This window comes from Poromitra crassiceps, assembly GCF_964638095.1.
Source record: "Poromitra crassiceps genome assembly, chromosome: 2".
Taxonomy (NCBI): domain Eukaryota; kingdom Metazoa; phylum Chordata; class Actinopteri; order Beryciformes; family Melamphaidae; genus Poromitra; species Poromitra crassiceps.
The window spans coordinates 99,739,785-99,767,431 of record NC_139624.1 but is presented as its reverse complement, the minus strand read 5'-3'; the positions used below and the strand labels follow the sequence as shown (position 1 = coordinate 99,767,431).

The 27,647-nt window shown below is 45.8% G+C and overlaps 2 protein-coding genes across 3 annotated transcripts in view; both read right to left on the bottom strand.

Moving 5' to 3' along the window:
• Positions 1-10,218, bottom strand: part of tmem108 (transmembrane protein 108) — an 80,024-nt gene extending 69,806 nt beyond the window's left edge. For both annotated transcript variants that reach the window (XM_083632122.1, XM_083632121.1), the window contains exon 1: positions 9,789-10,218. The gene's annotated coding sequence lies outside the window, so the exon portion shown is untranslated. The remainder of the gene's footprint in view (positions 1-9,788) is intronic.
• Positions 10,219-12,255: 2,037 nt separating this feature from the next.
• The window catches only part of topbp1 (DNA topoisomerase II binding protein 1), a 44,446-nt gene continuing 29,054 nt past the window's right edge, over positions 12,256-27,647 (bottom strand). Inside the window, exons 20-27 of the mRNA XM_083650732.1 lie at positions 25,645-25,874; positions 24,853-24,995; positions 22,697-22,793; positions 17,377-17,540; positions 15,462-15,590; positions 14,824-14,913; positions 13,491-13,652; positions 12,256-12,480 (exon numbers count right to left, since the gene is read on the bottom strand). Of these exons, the coding sequence (XP_083506858.1) occupies positions 12,352-12,480; positions 13,491-13,652; positions 14,824-14,913; positions 15,462-15,590; positions 17,377-17,540; positions 22,697-22,793; positions 24,853-24,995; positions 25,645-25,874 (1,144 nt within the window). The 3' untranslated portion in view covers positions 12,256-12,351. The remainder of the gene's footprint in view (positions 12,481-13,490; positions 13,653-14,823; positions 14,914-15,461; positions 15,591-17,376; positions 17,541-22,696; positions 22,794-24,852; positions 24,996-25,644; positions 25,875-27,647) is intronic.

The window sequence follows — 27,647 nt, the reverse complement described above, 5'->3', positions numbered from 1 at the left end:
TCAGTGGAAACATGGAGGAGGGCAGGGCAGGGAGAGAGAGGTGCCCTCAGTGGAAACATGGAGGAGGAGGACAGGGCAGGGAGAGAGAGGTGCCCTCAGTGGAAACATGGAGGAGGAGGGCAGGGCAGGGAGAGAGAGGTGCCCTCAGTGGAAACATGGAGGAGGAGGGCAGGGCAGGGAGAGAGAGGTGCCCTCAGTGGAAACATGGAGGAGGAGGGCAGGGCAGGGAGAGAGAGGTGCCCTCAGTGGAAACATGGAGGAGGGCAGGGCAGGGAGAGAGAGGTGCCCTCAGTGGAAACATGGAGGAGGGCAGGGCAGGGCAGGGAGAGAGAGGTGCCCTCAGTGGAAACATAGAGGAGGGCAGGGCAGGGAGAGAGAGGTGCCCTCAGTGGAAACATGGAGGAGGAGGGCAGGGCAGGGAGAGAGAGGTGCCCTCAGTGGAAACATGGAGGAGGGCAGGGCAGGGAGAGAGAGGTGCCCTCAGTGGAAACATGGAGGAGGAGGGCAGGGCAGGGAGAGAGAGAGGTGCCCTCAGTGGAAACATGGAGGAGGGCAGGGCAGGGAGAGAGAGGTGCCCTCAGTGGAAACATGGAGGAGGGGAGGGCAGGGAGAGAGAGGTGCCCTCAGTGGAAACATGGAGGAGGGCAGGGCAGGGAGAGAGAGGTGCCCTCAGTGGAAACATGGAGGAGGGCAGGGCAGGGCAGGGAGAGAGAGGTGCCCTCAGTGGAAACATGGAGGAGGGCAGGGCAGGGCAGGGAGAGAGAGGTGCCCTCAGTGGAAACATGGAGGAGGGCAGGGCAGGGAGAGAGAGGTGCCCTCAGTGGAAACATGGAGGAGGGCAGGGCAGGGCAGGGAGAGAGAGGTGCCCTCAGTGGAAACATGGAGGAGGGCAGGGCAGGGAGAGAGAGGTGCCCTCAGTGGAAAACAACAGCTCAGAGTTCACGTCTAATGAATAGAGGGGGCAGCTGGCTAACAGCAGCCCGGCTGCCACCACTTGGACCCCAAGAACTTGCTGCAGGATTTGATTTCTAGCGAGTGCAAGGATAGTATAGTTCACAAAATCCAATGCTGGGGTTTGGTGAGATAATTACAAATGTCGGAGGGTGTGTGTCAGTGTGTGTTTGAAGAAGAAACTGCCTGGATCTAGGGAGCGGGGAGGCAGCCAGGGTAGAGCAGAGATGAGCAGGCATCCAAGCCAAGACAGGGGAGTGGTCCCATTATACTTCAATCCCCCCAGAACAGGCATGTCCAAAGTCCGGCCCGGGGGTCAATTGCGGGCCTGCGGACCGATTTTAAGTGGCCCTCGGCTTGTCTCTCAAAGTATAGGACGAATCAACGTGACGTCACTTGCCACCCAAAAATGCGTAACCCTGCGGCAGTTAACTAGTATGAGTTGTGCCAAACAAACGTTAATATCTCAAAAAGTATACATCACATCGCTTAGATTTTGACATTCTGAGTGAGAGCGGAACTAGCTCAAGAGTTTGATGTATAATATATGCATGTCGTGTTAAAGTTGTGTGAACTCTCGCAGATTTTAAATTGTAAACACGGTCAGCCGTGCTAGAGTCAGACGATCAAACTCAGGCTCAATAGGGTTCCATTGCCGTTGCCACCCAGTGATGCGGTTTGTTTAGCAAAGTGCTGCTCGGCTGATCCCTCGTATACTATATGTGGCCCTCCCTCCACACAGTATTGGTTAATCAAGCAAGTTCAATTTGCATATTTTCTGTTCACCTAACGTTGACAGAGCTATCATACAGTTTTGTAGACTAGACAAGCACCAAGTAGGAACAGCACAGGCAGAACTGATGTTTTCAGATGGTAAACAAAATCCTTAAGAGTACAATTGTATTGTATGTGATTTTTTTTTACCCATATGATGCGAGAAGCAGCTGGCCGTCCCCCGGTATTTTCACATGATCTAATCTGGCCCCCATTCACAAAAGTTTGGACACCGCTGCGCTTCCCCAGAAGGAGTAGCTGGCGATAGTGACACAGGAGCCCAGTAATAAGCGCTCCTGCAGGGAGGACTCCTCTGTCTCCAGCATATGGTGCCAGCTTTAATCTGCAGTCTGGCCCGTAGACAGGGGGTGAAGGTTCAGGTTTAACAGATGACAGGTCCAAAAGGCTTTTGATATGCAGAATAAAACAAAAGGCATAGACTATCAATACTGTAACGGGACAGGCGAGGCTGGTATCGAACCTGGGTATGTCATTCACACGTTAACCATCACACCAAAGGGACAATCCCGTTGGCCAAGGACCAACGTGCTCACTTGATACATCGAGACCGGACCCGAATACATTCAGGCGGTGTCTCGTCATAGACGCGTGGTCGATGGGACAGCATGGGGGAAATCCTCCCATTCTCCCTATTCAGCATAGTTAGCATTTAGGCAGACAGGATGGGGGATTCAACCCGCGCAGTAAACGCACATCTGACGTCTATGTACCTGCTGTTGAATCCCCAATCCTGTAGTGTAGAGCCACAACATCCTTTAGTGAGTCAGCCCATTGAGATATATGGTCCCCCCCCCCCCCCCCCCCCCCCACCGTCTAGTCTCACATGGCAGCCATAGTTAGAGCAGGTCTGAGAGCAGGTCACGTGGGGGCTGGGTTTACCCAGGCTAAGCCATAGTAACATTTTGTGGGTGTTCCCACACAGACCCAGGGCCGATTTTACCAACGGGCTTACCGGGGCTGAAGCCCCGGGGCCCGGGACATCAAGGGGCCCAAAAAAAAAAAAAAAAAAAAAAAAAAAACTTTTTTCTTTTTCTTTATAATAACAGCAATAATAAATACAAAATAATAATAATAAAAGTGCTTGTTGTGACATCTCAGTGGCAATGTTTTCTTTCCAATCAGGCTGTTTATGAAAGAACATGATGGCTAAACCTACAGTTTGTGTTTGTAAGTTAGAATGCTGACAGGAGAGCAGGTGGTGACATGAAAGTTAGTGAGAAAGGAGAAGATACTGAATAATGACATCACAACAGTATAATCCTAATGTTGATTTAAAATGAGATATTCCTTTAACACATTGAGTGCCAGCGACGCCATATGGCGTCATTAGAAATTTACCGTAGAGTGCCAGCGACGCCAAATGGCGTCAATAACTCGAAATTGTTTTTTTGACGGGGGGGGGGTGTCGATCTCAGCTTCTTACATCGCCTCTTACAATATGAGAGCTATTGAATGTGTCTAACCTATTTTACAGAACCCTTAGGTGGCGACAGCGCACTCCAGATGAGAGAAAGTATAGTTAAACACACAGAAGAAGTTGTTGTGGAAAAGGAAATCGCATCGCATCCGTCCGTATGCAGCTGCTTCATTGAAGCATAACGTAGCTGTGCCCCTGCAGCAGCCAATCTGCTGTCACAATTGAGCACCTCGTGTCCGCTGCAACAGCCCATTCGCATGATCAGCCGTGGAGTTCTCAACTGGAAGCTGGTGACATACACGCGGCTGTAAAAAAGCTGGATCTAGCGGACTTTTCACTGCTGAGCACACGCAGAGCAAACGCACTCACAGCAGAGCCGAGCAGAGCAGAGAGCTACTCCTCCCACAACGGGGGGGGGGGGGGGGGGGGGGGGGGAGGAGGAGGGGGGGAGGTGGGGCACGCAGGACACTACAGCATACAACAGACCCAGGCAGCTGCAGCATTACATCAGAAAATATTAGCAATGAGTCAATGATGTGCTTGAAATGCTTCCTTTCACAAAAGGGTCATTATCTCAGCTCGTAGAAAAAAAGGGCTGTTTTTGCTCAAATCAAGCTATCTTCTCCGGCTCATAACTAAAGAACGGAAAATGGGATCAATAAACTTTTTTTTGCAGGTGATAGAAGAGAGTCTCATCGTTATTTGTGCGTGTTCAGTGTTTACATAGTAATTATTAAAGAAATTATATGACTGTTTTAAAATGCATTGCGGCCTATGTGGCACAGTACAGCACCTTTTGCCCAAGGGCCGTGGCACTCAAAGTGTTAAATATGGCTAAAAAAGGTAAAAAAAAAACACTCCATTTTTTTTCACTCACTTCCGCTTGAGGGGGGGGGGCCCTGCAGAGATGAATAGCCCCTGGGCCCATGAAGTGTAAAATCGGCCCTGCACAGACCGACTGTATCTATAATATACAGCAGCAGGTTTCAAACGTTTTGCACCCGAGGCACACCAAAGAGCAAGACAAAATCTCAAGGCACACCTATATCCGTGCAAAATAGCCTCTATAGCACGTGTCTCTTATCACGATAAGCGTTTATAAACGTACACACGCACAGTCGCACACCTTTTAATCTTGATTATTTTCTGCATTTTATAATAATAGTAAAGACATCAAAACTATTAAATAACACAAATGGAACTGTGCAGTGACCAAACAGAAAATCAAATCAAAACTATCTTATATTTTAGAGCCTTTCGCCTTGATGGAAATAAATAAATAGAATAAATTCGTGTAGGCATCAATTTCACTATTTATATTAGTCTAAGAAACACATTTCAAGCATGCAAGCATAACCCTATAGATCAAAATGGATTTAACAGGATGAAAAACATAGTAGGCTACATTCAATCCGCTGTGTCCAAACGTTTGACTGGTAAATGTATTCACTGATGTATTGGAAACATCTCTCATTTCAAGAGTTGAAATTCTGCAAGCAAAAAGTAAGACTGTCAAGGAATCAAAGAAGAAAGAAACATGCATGCTTCTTTGTGCTTCTGTTGGCCCGGTCTTACCAGAGGTCCAGCACTGATATAATAAATATCAGTGATGGAAGTTGCCAAGGAAACTAGAGCACCAATTCACGTCCACAGAGAATCTCTTTAGAGAGAGCAGCACTTTGTGGGTGATTTGCTTCCGTGTTAGTGAGTAATCCTCCTGCCTCACAACCGTAATCAGCGGGCTGACACCTGCCAGCATTGTCCCCCCCCCTTCACATGACCCCCACAGGCTGCATGAGCCAGGCTGCAGGGGTAACATGCCCCCTCCTTCACATGACCCCCACAGGCTGGATGAGCCAGGCTGCAGGGGTAACGTGCCCCCCTCCCCCCTCCTTCACATGACCCCCACAGGCTGGATGAGCCAGGCTGCAGGGGTAACCTGCCCCCCCCCCTCTTCTCCACCCAACAGGCCTCCTCATAATCCTATTAGACTCGGTCATCTGCACGGGGTTAAAAAAAAGTGCTGATTGATTCCTCTTCAGCACAAACCCCTCCTCTTCAGCACAAACCCCTCCTCTTCAGCACAAACCCCTCCTCTTCAGCACAAACCCCTCCTCTTCAGCACAAACCCCTCCTCTTCAGCACAAACCCTCCGTGTGACGACTCTTCATCTCTGTTTCACTTTTCACACACGTCGATTACACAGCTCTCAAAAATAAGGCGACAAATTTGATCCATCTTTGCCAGCCTTTCGTGTGACAAGACAGTTCCACAGCTTACTGGTGGATTAAAGGGGGTGCTCAGATGTTAACAATACTCTTCAAAAACACTCTTCAAACACAGCGGAAGAAGAAAATGACTGGGGTATAGTAGTGTCAAGCTGAAACCACTTGTGAGAAAATAGTTTTATAAACAGAGGGTCTAAAGACTTGGGATAAGCCTTGCCGTATGACCAGAGATTTCTGCAGCCATTGTACTTCAGAGCATTTAGCATAGCACATCATTCTCTCTCATTAACTAAGAAAACACAGTGAAATGGTTTGAAATTATCACTCAGAAAACAAGAGAGATTCCTTTGGGAAGTATATTCAAAAATGATGAGCCAGTTTAAATGTATCCATGTAGTTAGGGATATTTATGACTATATTACTACAACAGGCTATTACATCCTCTATGCTCTGCCTCACCTCAGAGGTTTCTTGTGTGGGGGAAAATCCACTGGGAATTACTGGTCCACCACTGAGGACCTGGAGATCATCCTGTAGTTTAGTTAAGCAGGTTAAACATCTGACCACAGAGCCGCCCTTTGTTTCTTCCAAATTCAATGAAAAGCTCCATTTTACTTTCAAAGTTGGAACGACGTTTTGAAAATGAGCTCTTTATGGGGAGATTTTGTCATTCCGGGCTTGTGTAACGCCGTTGTGTAGGTGGTACTTGCAGCAACCCATGTCAAGGGCTTGTCCAGGGGGTGGGATACGAACCGCCGACCTTCGGCTTGGGAGTCCGACACGTTAACCGCAACACACAAGAGAGCTAGCTCCCTTGGCGGAGCTGATTAACATGCCTTTATACCTGGGGGAGTGAGTTTAACCAATCCACTCGCTACCACTCGGGACTCACGAGCAATCCGCGCTGATTCACCTCGGTGACACACCTGTGTGTTCTTCGCCCCGCATTTATCAGCTCCATCAAATACTCGCTGCTCAATAAAGCAGCTGAGACAACACAAAAGCTGTAAAGCAACTGCCTCAAATCACCTTACATAATGCAGTTACAGTGGCCATTTGCTGTCAAAGGAGCTGATTGGGCGCTTCTGCCCCCCAGGGTGGGTCTCCACTGGCACAGAGGGGGACCATCAGTGGGCGGAGGTGCAGATCGGAGTGGCATGGCTGCAGCTGAGGAATGTGAGGAATGCCCCCTGTAAACACCGTGTCCTCATGCTCGGCCGCTCACCGCGCTCTTATCGCCCCGTGCCCGTCGACCCCTCTAATCATTATAATGGCTAGTTATCCATTAGCAACGCCCCGCTGTCCCCGGCCACTCCTCCAGGGGCCGCTGTTGGGCTCGGGCGGCTGAGGTCGCCGCTCTCATTGGCTCAGTCTTTTGTGCACCTGAGGCCCCGAATGCTATATTACTATTCACCTGATACCCTCCAATGGGCAGAAAGAGCCCACTCCTGTATACAATATAATGGCTTTCCAAATGTCAACACTATTGAGAGACAGCCCCCCCCCTTCTAAGCCCGTGATTCTAAACCTTTTTCATATCAAGGACCCCTAATTTAGTCCACATTAGGGCCAGTACGGACCCCCATTTGACGATTTAAATTTGTCTCTCGAACCCAAATCTGCAAATATTTTAAATGATATATGATTTTGCCCAGAACTCCTTGACGATCAGCATTGTAGGAATAGAGTACTGTATGAACCCCCTCTCAGCACCTCCCCCCGTGGTGCCTGATGCATGTACTGTATGAACCCCCTCTCAGCTTCAATGGAACTCATTTGAAAAGCACCTGAGGGCCTTTGTTCATGCTGTCTGGCATTTGGGAAAACACAGGAAAAGAAAGTGCATGGCTGGCCTTTCCTCCCTGTGCTTAGGTGAAATCCTGTTTTGGCCACTTGCTGTTTTTGTGTGTCAGGCTAGAGGAAGGTGCTAAGTCCAGCTTGAGCACATACTGTATGGATGGAGTGAGGAGGCCATATTTACCCGGGTGGTGGTGGTGGTGGTGGTGGGGGTTGCATTCCTTGTGATGGTGTACCACTCTCCATACCAGTCATGAGGGACTCCTGTGAGGCTACAGTAGGACTGTCGCAGCAACATTCCAGCACTTTCTCGTGATGCAGCAGCCAAATCAGTTTGGACTTTTTCCAGCCTCAAGAGTCAGAAACCAGATTTTCCCTTTTCCTGGAACATCCCCCAGATCAGTTTGTTTAAGGGAGGTGTGCTGCTTTGGATGGGAAAGTTGATCTTTTCCGGGTGTTTTCGGCGGTCATGCAGCAGACTTTTCCTGACACTGGTGATAAGAGAGCAGCTGCCTGGATAGTCGAGCGGCCGCCCTCTGAAAATTCTCCCTGCTTTTGACCATAGGAAGCTCTCCGAGGAGGAAAGTATTGTAGTGACAGTCTGCCCTCCATCACTCGGCACCAGTGGTTCTCAACCTTTTTCATATCAAGGACCCCTAATTTAGTCCACATGAGGGACACAGGTCCCCATTTGATGACTGAATTGTAGATAGAGAGATAACACAGAAACTATGATCAAAACAGTGATTCTTCTACATTCTCTAATTAAGTTAAGTTCTTGTAAATGAAACAGTGTTGAAGTTTAACAATTCATCCAATTGCTGGGGATCCCCTGGAATGCCCAAAAGGAACCCTGGTGGTTCCTGGACCCCAGTTTGAGAACCAATGCTCTACACAACCACATCAGAACGGATAGGCTGAAGGAACAGTTCCTGTCCTTTCTGTCACTCCTCCACTCAGGTCTCAATAAGGGTGAGTTCAAAGTAACTCAGCCAAAGCTGTTACAATCCAATGCTATATGACTCTGTTGAGCAAAGAAAGGATTTGAAACCAATTATGCAAACGGGTATTTTTGTTTGACCAAGCTTTTTCAAACATCTAGAATAGTAGCAATAGACTGTCGTCTGAATAACAAGCTCCAACACAGATGGTATCGCTACATTGCCTACCAAGTTCTTACATTCAACCAAGTCATAGATGTTGACAGATTCTGCAGGGTTGCGTGACTCAATGCTTTTCCTCAGAACATGAGCGACTGCCCATGCCCTGTGTTCCAAGCACACAAGTCTTGAATAGGTCATTATTTTGTTAAGTGCCTGGCTCATATGTTCTCTAATACTCTCAGTCGTGGTATCACCGCATATCCGCTCGCCCTGAAGGAAGCTGTCAGCTACAGATGTCAATAACCCCCGCTGACCCCTGTGCTCCCCCTCCCTACCACACCGCCGCACACATGGCACTGAAGGATTGTCCCCCAGAACAAAGGAGTGGGGGTTTCTGTGGAGAACAGGCAACCAAACATTCCTATCACAATGGAGAGAGTGGCCAGCAGGTTCAATTAGTATGCACTTTACTATGCACTTTACTATCCCACTGTTCTTCAAATCAAAGCTGAAGAAGGGTTCTTGGTGGTCTTACTTTTTAAGAGAGTTCCCCCTATTATCTGCTTTGTTCCTGCTGCCATGTTGCCTGAAAAAAACAGAACACTTGAACGACACTTAAAGCACATCTTCATGTGGCAAGTTTGATGGCTTTCCCTGATAGCTTAAAAAAGCCCAACTTCCCATTTTAAAAGCAATTGATAGCCTTACACTGCTGCTAAATTACTTGGACTACAGCCAGTCATTAAACCCTTCCATTCATCTCCATTAATCAAGTGAGACCCAAACACACAGTAAGAATGAAACACTTGAGAGAAAATCGAATCCATGATCGTCTTATTGCAGGATTGCCAAACTTTGGAGTGAGGGCTTTGGAGATCACGCTGGATCCCCTTGGATATGAAACATGTGATCCAAACTCCTAACAAAACATGATTGTATAGGTGATGATTAGCCTATTCCACAGTTTCGTGTTTAGGGGTCATTTTCCAACCTTAACATGTCATGGAAGTTCCTCCAAAAACACTCCATTTCGAGTTAAATTGTGATTTCAGATGTGTTTTCTCCAGGAATCCTCTAGTCTAGAGAAGTGACACACAGCAACTCCCTATGTTCATGGCATGTTCTATTGATTGGCTATTGATGGTTTGATTTGATTGATAGTTGATATATCAACAGCATGCTTACCAATTATGCTGTGAGTTGTTGGTCTATAATGAGACATAATGAAATTCCAGTGACTGAGGCTATTAGTTTGGCGTCATTGCTGACACTATCATGCGTAAACCTTCTGTCTGTCACCGTCCCTGCCGCTGAAAAGCTTCAGCCAGGTTTAAATCAGACGCACAGAAAATAATCAATACGCAGAGAGGTTACGTATTCACAGAGCCGCACGTAATAAAAACACAGCGGGAGGTTTTAACATAATCTGAATGGAGAGACTGTCAGACTGAGGTGTCTGCTGTAGTCTACAGTAGTGGAATAAAGTGATCTACTTACCTATTACACAAGGTGCGTCGTAACGTCGGGTAGCCTACTTGGCGTATCCGAGAGAAATGAACCCCCCCAACGCCGCTGTGTCACACTTCACACCAGCCAGGCGCACATGCTGCCAGTCCCCACCGAGAAACGTCACGGGAGCTCTGAGCATGAGCCGCTGTTGATGATAACCCTGCCTGCACCGGACTGTCTGTCTGTGCGGGTCGGGCCCCCCCTCGGAAGCGGCACAGTGCGTCCAAGCGCTGGATGAGCTGCACCGGGCCGGGGCGCCACTCCTCGCTGCTCCTTTGGGAATCGATCTGTGACTGTGCAGTGTGCCCACCTTCTCCTCTGTCTTGGTGCTGTGAATATAGCCACCAACTGTCCGCTGTATGGCAACGCGATGCACGAGCACGGCCACGGTGGTGCAAAATGTTATTATCCGTGATCACTCCTGGTTAAATGCGTGGTGCGCAATGAGGCGCGCAGGACGCCGGTGCCACCCACCCACCCACGACAGACAGGGCTTCGTGGTGAGTGTACGGTCAGGGAATTTTAATGAGGCTGACGCTGCTGCAGAGTTTCTATCCTGCTCGGAGATTCGTCTCTCTGTGGAGGAAAGACATGCGTTGCCCTGTTAGGAAAAGCTTAGAGGAGGTCGATGAAAAGCTGTAGGTGACACAACTCAATTCTTTGGCAACAAACTAAGGGATTATCCCACCACTATGAGACACCTGTTGATTGAAAACAACTGTGCCATATGGGACAACAAATTTCCACAAACGCCTGTTTTTGTCTCAGTCAGCTGTGGAAATAGTAGGCTAGATTAAAGCTCCTGTCTCATCTGTCGTTCATTGCAGTGGCATGTCCAGGCCATTTTGACTGGGGTGGCCCACGTGGGGCAGACTCAAGCAAGGGTGGCTCTGAGTGTGGCATTTAGGATGTAGACAGGTCCCAGGTCAGAATGAGATTTCTCAGAAATGTGACATTTATCTCAGAATGTAACTACATTTTTCACATGTGGCACTTCAAGGAGCAGTTTTGGAAAAGAAAAAATAACTGGCTTGATGCACTGCCTCTAACATGCACTATAATTAAATGGCTACTATGGTGACTAACCTCATCATCACATGAATACAACTGGACTCATTTAATCCACAAGTCTCAGGTTTCCAGTCATACCCAATTTAAGCCATTTTAAGACTATTTAGGGCTTCGTGCAGAAATATTCTAATAGAATAACATTTATATTGCATGCAAAAGGGGGATTTTGTTTAACCTATATGGGTTTTGCCAAAAACTGCATGGGGTTAGCATAAAGTGGGCATGTGTGTAGGCATTGCTTTGTTTCATTGGTTCCGATTTCTTATTCAAATATTTAATAAATAGGCCTATTTCATGGTCATTTCAAACTTCATTATAAAAACTGAAAATTAAAAAGTTGTTTAATGTCAATGCATAGCTGCCAAGGCTGTGAAAAAGGCTACCTTATCTCTGTAAAGGGTAGCCAAAATTTTGCCTAAAATTTGCAGCGTTGTTTAACCCCCTTCCAGACAACCTAGCATGACATGGTTGGTACCAAATGGATGTGTTGGGTCTTCTAGTTTCAGATGAGTAAACTGGATTTTGGGGTGGCTAATCAGATTTCAGGCCAGGGCCCCCCCTTAGACACGCCCCTGGACACCATGGCATTCAGCACCGCGCTGTAGAGGCCTAAACCAACACCGGGGTAAACAAAATCTGGTGTTTAAAGTACAGGGAGACAAACTGCGGATACTAGTGGCTCATAATCAGCCGGCAGGAAGGAACACACCCAGTTGCCTGGTTTTAAACATTTCACTATCAAATAGATTTCAGCCACTGGATGACTGCTGGTTACTAGATGAACATAAGAAAGGTCCAGCAGGCACATAGAGCTGCTGGTAAATAAGTCTCCAGCAGCATATGAATTGCCATAATGAATGCAGAGGCAGGCAGGCGGGATTCATCAAACTCACATAATACGCAACACAATGATGTCATGATTAATCATGTTCACTTGGAGAGGGAGGGGCTGTTTCTTGGAGAAAGGCAGAGAGAAAACAGGATAGGGGCCATGTCACATGAATATTCTGTAAATAGATCTTCCAAGTTAGCACAGAATCTGAAGTGGTTTCATTAAACCTGCTATACTCCATGCTTTGCTCTACTGTATGTAGTCTCTAAAGAAAGTATACATTTGTCACTGTACGATGCTGGGAGGAATCACATCAAGCACATGCCTGGGGCATACAACATACACATGCACTGCCCTCTACAGGCCAGAGTGTATCAATGCAGCCGTTTACAAAAGTGACTCAACATTTTGACTTCTCTCTGCAGACGGCCATTTAGTGCCCAGTCACAGCTAGTTTCACAGCGCAGGCAGCAGCTGCTACTACAAGGCTCTTGTATCAAAAATACCAGAATGTCACAAGGAATGCAATTTCTTTTATTTTCATACGTGACATAAAATATATAACTATAAATAAGCATTTTCACAGAATTACTGTGACATGGGAAGCACGATGGCAATTCCAATATTTTAGTAGAGTTAATGTGCGTTTCATTTCAGACGGCTCTTCTTCAGCTTGGAGATGTCGGCTGCTGCTTTGCGTTTGCGTGAGGGAGTGCCTTGGTTCTGCTCAGAGGAAGCCTCAGTCAGATGGTACAGTTCCATAGGTGGTGTTGGCTCCTGCAGGAAAAAGACAAACAGAGCATTTCTCAGTACAATAAAGAAAATCTGCCAATGGGGTGACATCATTCCACTTCCATCAAATGTCTATCACGGGCTCGCTTCTTGCTGTAATCGCACCTAAATCCCGCCCGTAGCAGCCTCTGGACGCTGATTGGTCCGGCCCATTGGTTGCACGCAGAGTTAAACCAATAGCTTGGAGCGCGACAAGATGGATTTGGCCCGCGATCGTACTCTGGAGCTGTTTCCACCGCTTCAGGACCTGGGGGCGTAACCAATGCGCAACGGCAGGAAACGGAATCCGGTTACCGGATAACGTGTGTGCCGGAAAAATCTTCCGTGTAGCTAACGTTTCTTAGCTAGAGCCTGATAACACGAGGTGACTAACGTTAAAAAGTTACATCGTACATAAAACAAAACAAAACGTTGATGCAATATGGCATCGCCGCCTGTTCATGGTTACTAGTTATCCTACACAACTCGAATCTGGGTTTCAACAGGGGAATGATAAAAATGTGGCGCGTATCTGGTTTACATGTTCTGGTTCCAGTGTCTAGGGCGGAAAGAGGTATAATTCACAAGAAATGGGTGCCAGGCTCTTCTCCGGAAAAGCCTGGTGACGCGAGGTTACCGCGATTGTGCAAATCCAGCTGCCTTGCAAAGTTCCATGCTACTGGAGTGACCTCACTGCCTTCAAGATATTGGCATTGTTTTTTTTGTCATTTTTGCAGTGCTCAGTATTTCAGTTCTCTTTCAACATGCAGTTATAGTAAAACTTTGTCCTTTTAGTCATTTATAAAGTGGGGAAAAATTGTTACAGCTTCACAAATGCTAAAATTTGCTTGCTTTTCTTTTTGTGTTTTTGTAACTTGTGATATATTTGACATTTTATAAAGTAATTAAAAAAAAATAGATTACTTGATCATGAAAGTGATCGGTAGCAATGTCCCGTTACAATTACAGAAACATTACTAAGAAATAATAAAAGCCCTATGAACAGCCCCACCAACCTGCATGAGATAGTCTGCAATGTACTCTGGCCTCAAGCATGTGACTCCCTGGGAGGCGGCCTGTGGGACGTCCACCCGGAAGTCTTCAGGCTTCAGCCGACTGAAGTCTGCAAACAGGTGAGTGGTCTCTTTGTACAGGGATGGAGAGGGGCTGGGCAGCACCTGGGGACAGGTTAGAGATGAGAACTAGGGCGCCACTATTTTGACAGAAAAATAAACATCCTGTCAAACCTCTGCTGAATATTGTAGTATGTCATGGCACCCTTTCCCTAAAAATCTCATGTATCTTTCTGCATAGCGCTTGTTTTCTTTATTTCTAGGTCTCTACCTTAGCTCTTACGTGACTGTCCTGTGGTCACGGCAGTATTGTCGGGGCAATAAGGCACCTTTACATCGCACCGTAATGTTTGTGATCAGGGAATTGAACCTTATTGCACTCATCAAACACTTGGAAGACCTTTTCTACTTCATTGTGTTCTTCCACCTCTGGGGCCGGTTGCACCAACTGGTCTTACACTGGTCTTAAGCTAAGTTGGTCGTAACTTTACGACCTAACAGCTACGCCGGTTGCACCAAGACGGCTTAAGCCTTATTTTCACTACGACCTACGCCTGGTCAGGAGGAGGCGTAGAGCCTGCCTGTAACAGAGATCTCCGCGGAGACCTTTTTGACCGTCATCGTCGTAACACCGCCAGTTCGCCGTCTTTGAAAGCACGACGTTAGATTATAACTAACTAGTTGTGTGGCTTAGCCTTCCAAAATGTTGCCGTTCATTTTTTAGAATGTAATACATAGAATTGGGAACGTTACATTCAATTTCATTCAGACTGTCTTTCTGGCTCAATCGCCGCCATTTTTCCCCTGGAGCGAGGGAGGGTGAGAGGAGGGAGGGTGTTTTACAGTAGTGGCTGATAGAGCGTAGTGGCACAGTGCTCCAAGCAGGTCGCGAGGCACATTTTTTGCAACATCATCCAATCAGGGTGCATTCCCTGGCAATTCACATGGACGCGCATTGCTACGACCAGCATAGTTAAGACCAGACGTAAGCCGTGTTGGTGCAACAGGCGTAAATCCATGGTCTTAACTAAGACCGACGTAGGAGTTACGACCATGCATAGTTAAGACCAGTTGGTGCAACCGGCCCCTGTAGTCAATATTACTATTTCAATTGTTTTCTGAGCTAATTGTGCAGCTCTAGTGAGAACAGCATACCCTAACAAGGCATAAGTGATAATTAGGACTAGCACAGGCATAGTGATTTCTAACACATTCCTTGCATTTATAAATGGATATATGGTGTTTGATAGGGAACAACAAATAAAAAGGTAGTAACCTTCGCTCCCCCAGACTGCAGTAAGCGCCTGAATCCTGCTTCTCTGTTCTGGTCGACGTTCAGCATGACGGTCCATCCGCTGAAGGCTCCCTGAGGACGATGAAACAGAGGTTTGCTTAGACAGAAGAAATGTTAGACACTCGCAACAAATCAATATGAAAAGAAAGCAGAGAAAGCTGTACAATATCAATGACAGTAAATGAGATTTAGAACTATAACAGTTTTGTAACGTGTGTTGGGGCGGCAACTAACAATTATTTTCATTGTCGATTAATCTGTCGATTATTTTCTCAATTAGTTGTTTGGTCTATAAAGTATCATGTTTTCTACACAACCCAAAGATATTCAGTTTACTGTCATAGAGTAGTAAAGAAACCAGAAAATATTCACATTTAATAAGCTGGAATCAGATATTTTTGTGAATAAAACGTTTTTATTTTACATTATGACATATAGACAACATTTATGACAAAAATACACAAGACAGACAAAAAACTTAAATGAAATGACATCACAAACACTACATTACAGAGGATTTTGATTTCTTTAAATTACTCAACCGATTATGAAAACAGTTGCCGATTAGTTTTAACAGTTGACAACTATTTGATTAATTGTTGCAGCTCTACTGTATGTACCTCCTGTTCTGAACGGCCATGCAGGGCCTTCCTCCAGCGCATGGCAGCTAACGCCAGCCTCTTCTGCTGTGAGGTGATGGAAGGCAAGGCATCCAGGATGGAGCTGCTCCCCCACTCATACTCATCCTCCTGAGAGACACACGCACAAAATATCGTCATTGTCGGGGGAAAACATCATAGCACTAATTTTGGTGATTTATTTTTTTATGTTTTCACTTTTCACTTAATCTGAAGGATTACATATTCTAATCCTTTGTAGGTTCTGGTCCACCCTTGGGCTTATGAAAACCTTCACAAGCCCATTGGATAAACTGAGAAATGCATGGTTGAGCAGCTAAACAGAAGGCTGTTTTTCTTAGTTCCTGGAAAATTGAATATTGGAATGGACACAATTGCACAATTTCCTCGCTTGCTTCAGGGTAGGTTTCAGAAAACCAAACTTATTTCAAGACCTTTCAAGCTAATTTAAGACAATTACGATTGAAGAGTGGACTTGCAGCACAAAGAAACCTGTAATATAAGAGCTCTAATAACTATCTAATATATTTGAATACTTTTAAAGGCCGGCTTTTCCGTGGGGGATATGAATATATATTAAATCTCACGCCCCTAAGGTTTTCGAATCCGTTGAAATTTTTGAAATTGGAGGTTTACTCACAGAGATATCAACCGAAATCCACTCTGTGTGTGTGTGTGGGGGGGGGGGGGGGTGGTGGGGGGGAGGTGCGGGTGCGGGGACTCGAAATACTACATTTCCCACAATGCACTGGGCTCGCGTGGCCTTCGTTTTCATGCCCACCCCTCAGGCATTTGGCTGATATCAAACTCCAGTAGGTGGCGGTAATGCACATATGTTTGCCAACCGCCATAAAACTCAAAGAAGAAGAAGAAGAAGGCTTCGACAATAAAACATACAGAGAAGAAGAAATAAATCGAAAATAAATCGAAAATAAAATTGCCTCCAAATTGCACCAAATTTAAACGGTAGTATATATGTCGGGAGATGTCTTCATAAATTTTTTTTCATGCATTTTAAGGCATTTTCGTAGGAGTTACGCGCATCTGATGTTGTAACTATTTTCTGTAAAAATGGGTACATTGCTCAGCGTTGATTTCGTTACTTCAACCCACCTACTACTAGATGTAAAATTTGACGAGCTTTCCAATGCCGCCAGTCCCGTGTCTGTTAGTGCTTCCGTTCCCGAGATATGGTCTCTTTGCAAGGAACTATGGGAAGCTAATATTAGCTACAGCAGGCTAGGCGGTTGAAAAAGATGGCTGCCTTTTCGTTTTTGTTGAAGACCTCTGAAGGGGCGTGGAGGACCTCTAGAGGCGGGACCATGGCTCACAACAGTTGTAGTTCATAGGTGCACGACTTCCGCAAGGCGGACTTGGGCCAGAAGACGCGAAACGCGTCGGCTGGCCCAAAAAATATGTGAGAGATGCTTGATATCTCTGGGAGTGAAGCTCCAATTTCAAAAATTTCAACGGATTCGAAAACCTTAGGGGTGTGAGATTTAATATATATTCATATCCCCCACGGTAAAGCCGTCCTTTAAGGCCTTAAATGAGATATTTACAGACTTTTGAAAGACCTGTGGATATATCCTGGGTGCTTATGTTTAATGATTTGTCTGCTTGAGTAGTCATTCCCAAAGACTTTGGGTCACAATTTTCTTTGCAGAATTTCTTCCAGTCTTTTATTTAAAATCTTAAATATCTGTTTGCTTTACTGATGAGAGGAAAATGAGCCTAAATGCATTATTTTGTCTAATTTATAAAGTAAAAAAATGTGTGTATTGTTTTACTGATGAGCGGAAATAAAAACAATGAGATAGCCTGTTAACTCTGCCTAAATGCATTTATTTGGGAAAGAGTTTGAGAAACACAGTGCCAGAGGCACTAGGCTCCTGACCTGGATGAAGTGACCCACGGAGCGACAGGCCTCCAGGTAGGAGCGGTGCAGAATCCACTTGCCGGCAGCCATTGCTGCCAGGTACTTCTCATTGCGCAGCGGGCTCCCCACGATGATGTGGGAGCAGCTGGGGTCAAAAGACTGCGTGTCCAGGACGACGCCCCCTGCAACCACAAAGAGGAACAGATACAGAAAGTGAAAAAAATATATATATATACTGTATATGCAGAAGATATACTGTACCATAAACTGTTCTGGAAGGAGAGGTTAAAGTCAAACTGAACCTGTTCGTCACGTGCATAATCAGTCCGTTTCAGACTGAAAACACAGTTTGTCTAAGATGACAGGTTGAGAGGCGGGTCATAGTATCATGTCGATGATTTTATTTGACAATTCTGGGGACTGGATTGGGCTTTGGCCAATCCTGGCGTGTTCCGCCTCCAAATCGAGTGGGATTCAGTGTGTTGTGGCGCTCCCCTCGGGAAGAGCCTTTTGTCGGGAGGAGTGGAACTCAGCGAGCCGCAGGCAGCCAGCTGCCTTCGTGTTGCCGAGCGGAGAGTGCAGCACGTCGGCCTGGAATCTCCGAAGTGCGACCCCTGACAACCAAGCTCTCGGATGCGCGCGCCATTATCGCTGCTGTAACGATACGATATCCCTGGAATGTGCGTTTTAACGAGCCAGTTACATTTCTTTGCATTCTTAGAGATTATAGTTTTTGTTTTTGTTCATGTTTCTAACAATTGGCCAAGTTAGTAGTTAGTTCATGGGATAGGAATTCTGCCAGATGACAGGCACTAGGCGCCATTTTCGACTTCATTTGGAAGAGAAAATTATCCAGAAATGAAGATTTGATTGACAGCTGCATGTCGTGATATCATATGATTGGTTGAAATGGGGTATAAATTTGATAGTACTAGGTGACGTCGGCAAACTGTACATTACTGTTATCAATGAAATCTTGAAAAATGAACTTTTGATGTGAAAATGTGTGAAAAACGAAAGAAATTAGATTGTTGTGATTTTGTTTGCATATATTATTAAATAGGTGCACTGCATACCCAGGTATGTGAACTAAAAGAAAAGAAAAGTCATTTTTGGGTTCAGCTCGACTTTAAATGTTTGTATAGACTACAGAATAATAACCTGACACTTCTATATGGATTGTTTTCACATAAACATCTGGGGACGAGTCGCTCAGGAAACTGTTTCAAAGGGTAGGCAGGCACTTTCAAAAAATACATGGCATGTGATTGGATGAACCATCTGTCTATTACAGTCTATCAGGCTTGCTTCTCACTGTCGTCACAACCAAATCCCATCAATTGCTGCCTCTGGACGCTGATTGGTTCAGATTCAAACCAATAGATTGGAGCGTGGCAAGATGGATTTGTCATGTGATCGTCGTGATCTCCCTAACTGAAGAGTTAAGAGGATAGATTTACCATAGCAGCCATATGTCCTGTCAGTGTCTTTAAGCAAGAAGTTGCTCTGGGTAAAACATAATCCCTTTATCTTTCATGAAATAATTAAAAAGAAATTGCTGGAAAGCATCTGCTTGTAAGGGACCGCCTTATGTAACCAATCTGCCTCCTTCTGTCTCTATGGTTGTAAAATAATATGTATTTGGTAGAGTATACTGTACGAACTTAAATCATGATTTTATTTAAATGCTATTGTGCTCTTATCGCCTACTTATTAGGCTAGGCTCAAGGAACAAGGACCTTGATGGAAAACAAGGCCATTTTTGTGCTATTCTTGACATTTGTGCTATTTTTGTGCTATTCCTGGAGTAACATCCCTACTACAGAGTTAACCACTGTATATGCATGCAACAGCAGAGGAAACATTGTGCAGGAGGAAACCTTCTCAGAGCCCAGGACAGGAGCAGACTGTTCTTCAATCATGAGGGATTAGATCAGGGGTCTCAAACTCACGGCCCCCGGGCCAGACACGGCCCCTAAAACCATTTCATATGGTCCGCCAGTTGATATCAAGTTATCGTGAAATCAGGCCCGTATCTCCGCTCGTTGTAAAACACAGAGCGCGCTCCCTTCATGCAGACGAGTCGCATTTCACACCAGGGTTGCCAGATAAATTTACATAGATGTGCAGTTCCTTGGGCTGTTTTGTGTGTATTTTGGCAGTTTTTGAACTCTTTGTGCTGAAAACCGTCAGCAGTATCTGGCAACACGGCTTCACACTCCAGGCCAGCAGGATCATCACTGCATGTAAAATCCACCTCATTAGCAGGTGATTGGGTTCACCCGAGTGAAAGAAAAACATTTGCAGCTAAAATGTTGTCTTTTGTTGAGAAGTAAACATGTTGCTGTCAAAAGGCAAAAGAAAGGTTGATGACGACGAGCACAGACAGATTCAGGAGAAGTGGGAGAGTGATTATTTTTTCGTGGAGTTCAAAGGGAATGCCACCTGCCTCATTTGCAAAGAGAAAATGGCAGTACTAAAAGAATATAACCTGAAGTGACATTATTCAACTAAACATGCAGAGCAGTTAGCCGATGCAAAGTACCGGGGAGATGAGAGGGACAAACCTGCTGCACAGCTAAAGAAAGAGCTGTCAATACAACATCTCTTCCAGAAGGGAGAAAGGCGGCTGGTGCAGCAGTTGAAGTAAGTTACGTGGTGACTGGTGAGTGAGATGATCTGCAAAGCGGGGAAGCTGTTTACTGAAGGCACGTTTCTAAAAGACTGCATGCTGCAGGCTGCAAATATCATCTGTCCAGAAAAAAAGTCACTTAAGCAACATGAGCCTTTCAGCCAACACAGTGGCAGAGCGGATTACTGAGCTGTCAAGTGACATTTATGATCAGTTCTAATTCTAGCTGGAGTTCCAAGGGACAGTTGAAAATGAACACTGCCTAATTTAGTAATGTGCATTGTCCCTAAAAAAAGAAAACAAAGTCCCTCAAATAAACAAATACATTATTAATGTAAAAAATTGATTGTCCCTCAAATAAACAAATAAATTGTTAACTCATTGAGTGCCAGCCACTTTTGGAGAACGGACGCTCCCTGTGCCAGAGTTTCAGAGCTTTTTTCAGTGATTTCTCGAGGCCCACAGAATATTGTGTGATATTACTATGTAAACAATGAACACGCAAAAAGAACGATGAGACTCTTTTCTATCATCAGCAAAAACAGGTTTATTGATATCATTTTCCATTCTTTAGTTATCAGCCGGAGAAGATAGCTTGATTTAACAAAAAAGAGCCTTTTTTTTCCTAGAAGCTGAGATATTGGCCCTTTTGTGAAATTAAACATTTCAAACACATCACTGACTCTGAAGCTAATGTCCTGCTGCCTGGGTCTGTCTGGGTGTTGTGTGCTGCTCTGCGTGCCCCCCCCCCTCCCACTCCTCAACTGCACACTCCTCCTTATGGGAGGTGGCTCTCTGCTGAGTTTGCTCTGCACTGTGAAGGGTGCGCGACCGTCTATGTGCGCGACATCCAGCTTTTTTACAGCTTCCGCGTGTGTTTGTCACCGGCTCCTATGCTTCCAGTTGAGAATAATAACAAATCCACGGCTGATCATGCGAATTGGCTGTTGCAGCGGACATGGAGGAGCTCAATTGTGGGAGCAGATTGGCTGCTGCTGCTGTAGGCACATCTAACGTTAAAACGCTTCATGCATATCGATGCATACGGATGCGATGCGATTTCCGTTTCCCCAAAGACTTATTCTCTGTTTTTCTCTGCCTTTCTGTTAACCTGGAGAGCACTGTCGCCACCTAAGGGTTCTGTAAAATAGGTTATAGACCTCCAATAGCTATAATAGTTGTACAGGAGATGCGGAAGGCTTTGATCGACGTCCCACCGTCAAAAAACGCATTGGACGTCGAAAGACGTCCGTGGCACTCTACGTCACTATTTAATTGGACGTCGAAAGACGTCCATGGCACTCAATGAGTTAGGGCTGGGCGATTAATCGAATTTTAATCATGATTACGATTTGGGCTGTCCACGATTATGAAAACAAGATAATCGACATACAACGATTTTGCGCCTCTTGTCACTCTCGTTCTGTCTTGTGTTGTAAATCAAGCGCACCCCTTCCTTTGCAGCGGTGTGCTCGGCCCCTCCCCCAAAGCCCAAAACACACACACACCGCTCGAGTTGGGAATGACTGTCATGTGAACAGAGAGCCACTGCATGTTTCTCCTCCCCGCTTATTTCCGTGGAAGCACAAGAATAAGATGAGAGAAGTCACAGAAAGAGAGCCGCTGGTCGAGAGGAGAGGTGAAACAACGTCTGTGGGGTGGAAACACTACGGTTTCGCCGAGTTTAAAGGTCCACACACATCAAGAGCGATGCGAATATACAGCACGGAATTGCGATGCGAGTTTTGACCCACCTGTCAATCACAGCCACAGACTTGGAACAAACAGTGCAAGATATGCACGGTAGTGGCTGCACCCCGCAACACAACCTCTCCCTCTTTGTTTAATCACTTGAAATCCACTCACAAAGTGGTCTATGACCAAGCAATAAACGCCAAACGAACAAAAATACAAAGCCCCATCTAGTTACTGCCACCGCATACAGTCATCGATTCAGGACACTCTTTACAATGCGACCGCATATTCAACAGCTAACGAGCTCACAGATAAACATTAACAATAGCCTATTATGAACCTAAACGACGTAAGTCGCTTTGGATAAAAGCATCTGCCAAATGAGTAATTTAATGTAATGTAAACGAACGTTACTAGCGTTCTCATTTGGTTAGTTTTGAGGTTTAAGGACTACTAGTTCAGATGTTTACCAACATATTGAATGTAGATTAATAGTTGCAGTTGGTTGTGGCAGTTCACTGCAACATAGTAGGCCTACATATACTGTATATTTATTTTTGTTTTTATTTTATTTCTAAATCTTTGCACTTTTATTATTTATTTTCACTTATTTATTTTCAATTATATCTAAAATCCAAAGACATCCAATGTTAAATAAAAAGCCAGTGTAAATGTTCAATAAATTCATCATGTTCTCAATGTCAATGAGTAATCGTGTTAAATAATCGTGATCTCAATATCAATCAAAATAATCGTGATTATGATTTTTGCCATAATCGTGCAGCCCTACAATGAGTTAATGTTGAGAATTCGAACGGTTGCATTTTTCTCTCTTTTTTTTTTTAAATACATGAAGTGGCCCCCTTGTGACAAGACTGGACACTCAGCGGCCCCCACGTTATTTGAGTTTGAGAGCCCTGGATTAGATCCTCTTACTTCTAGTTTGAGGTTATTGCCTTTTTGCTGCAGTGTGATGAAGCCCTGTAGTGTTGCAGTCCTAATTAGACTCACCAAGCTCCTCTATGAGGTGGCTGTAATCGATGCGTTCCTGAGGGCTGAGGGAGGACAGCTGGAATCTTGGTGCCTCCTTTTCTTCCTCGCTTGCCTCCTGAGGGAAAGAAACAACCTTTAAGCATCACTAGCTTGTTTGAAAGGAGAATTGAAGCAGTGAAAGAGAGGTTACAGGGTGTCTATTACAAATATAGCATGTTAAGAGAAGTAGAGAGAACTGTTGAGATACTAGCCACAACAGAACAGAACTTGATCAACCAAGGTGGACGCACACTTATATCCTCAAATGAGACATTCAAAGTTTCAACAAAATCATGTCCTCAGCTAGTCTGGTAAACCAGACAGACAGTCACATGAACACACATTTCATTTCGTTCTACCAGACCGTCTGGCCTCCAAGGCCTGGGAGGGTGTTTTCAGAAATTACAAAGTGCTCTAGCCAATCAGTGACCGCGCTCAGTGCCCTGAGATTGACAGCACAAGTTGGCCAATCAGGAACGCCGCTGGCAAAACAGTAATGGCTGCCACCCTGGGGCTGTCCGCCTCGAGCAGTAACGTCAGCGTTTGTCGAGTTTAAACAGCCATAAAGTGCAGTTATTGCAGAAATAGACTCAATAACAACAATTAAACAAGTACAGGAGTATGCTACAGTGGAGTTTCTTGGCGGAAAATATGTTTTCACCGTTCTCCCGAGTGGATTTGGATTTGACTAGATCCAACGCTGATTGGCTGAAGGAGTTGTCTGTCAAGGCAAGTACACCCGCCCACTGCAAACACTGGGTGAAAGCTGGAGGGCAGACGGTCTGGTCAAACGAAATGAAATGTGAGGTCACGTGACCGGCTGCTTTACCAGGCTAGTCCTCAGACGGCTGCTTTACCAGGCTAGTCCTCAGACGGCTGCTTTACCAGGCTAGTCCTCAGCCGGCTGCTTTACCAGGCTAGTCCTCAGCCGGCTGCTTTACCAGGCTAGTCCTCAGACGGCTGCTTTACCAGGCTAGTCCTCAGCACTGCCCCTCGACTGCTTTACCAGGCTAGTCCTCAGCCGGCTGCTTTACCAGGCTAGTCCTCAGCCGGCTGCTTTACCAGGCTAGTCCTCAGCCGGCTGCTGCACCAGGCTAGTCCTCAGCACTGCCCCTCGACTGCTTTACCAGGCTAGTCCTCAGCCGGCTGCTTTACCAGGCTAGTCCTCAGCCGGCTGCTTTACCAGGCTAGTCCTCAGCACTGCCCCTCGACTGCTTTACCAGGCTAGTCCTCAGCCGGCTGCTTTACCAGGCTAGTCCTCAGCCGGCTGCTTTACCAGGCTAGTCCTCAGCACTGCCCCTCGACTGCTTTACCAGGCTAGTCCTCAGACGGCTGCTTTACCAGGCTAGTCCTCAGCCGGCTGCTTTACCAGGCTAGTCCTCAGTCGGCTGCTTTACCAGGCTAGTCCTCAGACGGCTGCTTTACCAGGCTAGTCCTCAGCCGGCTGCTTTACCAGGCTAGTCCTCAGACGGCTGCTTTACCAGGCTAGTCCTCAGCCGGCTGCTTTACCAGGCTAGTCCTCAGCACTGCCCCTCGGCTGCTTTACCAGGCTAGTCCTCAGCACTGCCCCTCGACTGCTTTACCAGGCTAGTCCTCAGACGGCTGCTTTACCAGGCTAGTCCTCAGCCGGCTGCTTTACCAGGCTAGTCCTCAGACGGCTGCTTTACCAGGCTAGTCCTCAGCCGGCTGCTTTACCAGGCTAGTCCTCAGCCGGCTGCTTTACCAGGCTAGTCCTCAGACGGCTGCTTTACCAGGCTAGTCCTCAGCTGGCTGCTTTACCAGGCTAGTCCTCAGCCGGCTGCTTTACCAGGCTAGTCCTCAGCACTGCCCCTCGGCTGCTTTACCAGGCTAGTCCTCAGCACTGCCCCTCGGCTGCTTTACCAGGCTAGTCCTCAGACGGCTGCTTTACCAGGCTAGTCCTCAGCACTGCCCCTCGGCTGCTTTACCAGGCTAGTCCTCAGCACTGCCCCTCGGCTGCTTTACCAGGCTAGTCCTCAGCCGGCTGCTTTACCAGGCTAGTCCTCAGCCGGCTGCTTTACCAGGCTAGTCCTCAGCACTGCCCCTGAGTTTTTTCCCACATCAAGGCTATGCGAGTGCAGTAACTCCTTGTTATTCAGATGGATGTGGGTGTTCACCTGTGGCTCTGGTGGTACAGGAGGGTTGGCAAGGGGGAAAGCGATGCTGGGGGCTTTAGGAGTGAGGATGTCCTCCTCTGGCTCCTCTGCTGGAGGGGTCAAGACCCTCTGGGCCATATGCTGGTCAATGACATCACACGCAGCTGGGGGTTGGAAGTAGATGGAGGGTTTAGAGGGAAATGTTGACATCAAAGTCAAATGTACAGGTATAGAGGGTATGCATGTGATGTCACAGAGGCAGAAGTCACTGTGGAAGCAATTCCTTTCTTTATACTGCAGGGATACTCAACTTGCTTTGCCCGGGGGCCACTTTCATGAAATGATAGAAGGCCAGGGGCCACTTAATAAACAATCAATATAAATTTTTCTGTAGCGGATTGTAGGTGTCAGACAGAGTTTAGTCTGACAATGTTGTGCACACCGGATAGTTACTTAGGTTAAGTACATAGGCTACATAAGTGCCTGGGTAGCGAGCGCCGAGCAGACGGCGGTATTTGACAATTTAGCAGCTAAATCATAGATTATTGAAAGATATTCCATATTCCAGACTGAAATGAGACCAATGAGTATTGGCCAGAATTACATGAACATTTGGACACTTATTCAGCGGGTATCTTGCATGTTGCATTCAGGTGCACTGTAATTTTTTTTTTTTTTTTTTGCAATTCCATGTGGCCCGCGGACTGCCAGTTGAGTATCACTGTTATACTGTATATTTATGGTGACTTTATTAGCCCTCTAAAGTAACTCTGAAAAGACTTGACAGTTCACTGCAGAGTCTTGATCTCTTACCCATTTCCACCAGCTCAGAGTCTGTCAAGGAGTCCCTGAGCTGAGCGGCACTTTCTGAGCGTGTGGGAGGAGGTACCAAGATGGGGTCTGAGTGCTGTGATGGACTGCCAGGCCACTGTAAATTGTCAACCAGCTTGGCCCGCTCTTCCCTGGCTGTAGGGTCATCCCAAACGATCTGTTCGCTCTGGGATGGCTCTGTGTTGATGTCCATGGCTGCTTGTCTGGACATCCTGGAATTATTTATTTATATATAAATATATAATTAGGAGAGAATGGATAGGTAGATTCAATTTGAACTGGGAGTATAGGAAGCCTAGATTCTCTCTAATTAGTGCTAGTGTTTTTTTTTATATTATACATTTTAACTTGTATATATCCATGGAAAGTTGAGCAGCCTTTGGTTTCCAGCAATGCCCTGCCACACGTTCACACTAGGGATGGGCATCGAATTTCGAATTTTCGAATAATCGTTGTTATTATCAAGGTCGACTTTTATTATTGAAATTCGAAAAAAAATTTTTTTTTTTTTTTTTTTTTGAGTGAAATGTTGCATTGTCTCCCCTGATTCTAAGTATAGTCAAATCGCTTGGTTTGAGCAAGTAAAACAATTTTTATAAGCATTTTAAGCAAGGTTTATGGAAAAATTAATGGCAGATGAAATCCCATGAAGAGGGAGAGGGGGTGACTTTGGCACCCCTTTGGCACTCAGACCTGAGCCTACTAAATATTTAATGAACCACTCATGATTGTCAAAACTGTTTTTTATTTTCGAAAATGTCAATGTCATGTAACATGTTCTTTACTTCAGTGGTGCAATGCTTGTTTGAGCTAAAAATCCACAGCAGAAGCTTTTTATATTAATTAATAAAGCCGTAGACTTCGAATCAGGGGAGACAATGCAACATTTCACTCACAAAAAAAAATTTTTTTTTTTTTTTTTTTCGAAATTCGAATTAAATTCGAATTTGGCCAGCGAATTTCGAATAGTGTTTTTGCTAGAAATGCCCATCCCTAGTTCACACAGCCCTTTCCCAACCAATATTTTGTTGACCAAATGTACTATCACTATCGTTCCCATGTTGGCTTCTCTAATCTCTAAGTGTTAAAGAGTTAAATTGTGTAAAGGTGTACAATCTTAACATGCACTGATGACGATTGCCTGAGTCAAACATTTGCTACATTGCTCTTGCATTGTTTGTACTTCGGAATTAAATAGGCTGACATCTGGCATATAAAAAAACGACTGTGCAGCATGTTTCCTATTACCGTAAATTCCGGACTATAAGACGCACCGGTCTATAAGCCGCGGGACCAAAATTGACTATTTTTTTCTTCTATAAGCCGCACCGGACTATAAGCCGCGGGTGTTTTGATGTTTAATTACCATATGAAAGGGTTCGTGCACAGAGAGGAATGTCGGGAAAGAGATCGCTGTTTGGGGAAGCTCCCATTTATTAACATTTCAACAAAACAAAACAAAAGTCAGGTCACTAATCCCCAGACAAAATCACACAACAATAGGCTATATGTGCAGCAAACCTGTAACCAGAGAAGTCAAGTCACTAATCCTCGTCTTCCTCTTCTTCCTGCGTACTGAAACCACCAAAGTCCTCATCTTCAGTGTCGGAAACGAACAGGTTCAGGGTGGCTTCGTCAACCACTCTCCTCTCTCCTTCATTGTCACTCAAAACCAACGAACTCCTCTTCATCACTGTCGGCATCGAACAGCCTCTGAAGCCTCTGACGGCCCTCAGCGCCAGCTGTGGCGGCGTCATTCTCTTCATCCCGCAGCAGTCCAGCGTTTTGGAACCCGTTGGTGATTGTGGATGTTTTCACACTCCTATAATATTCCGTGCTGAGACAGTTCCTCCTGCTGCACCGTCCAACGCCTCACCATTGACTCATCGATGCCCAGGTTACGCGCGGCTGCTCTGTTTCCCTCTTTTAATGCGAGATTGACTGCTTTCAACTTGAAAGCTGCCTCGTGTGAATTTCTGCGTACC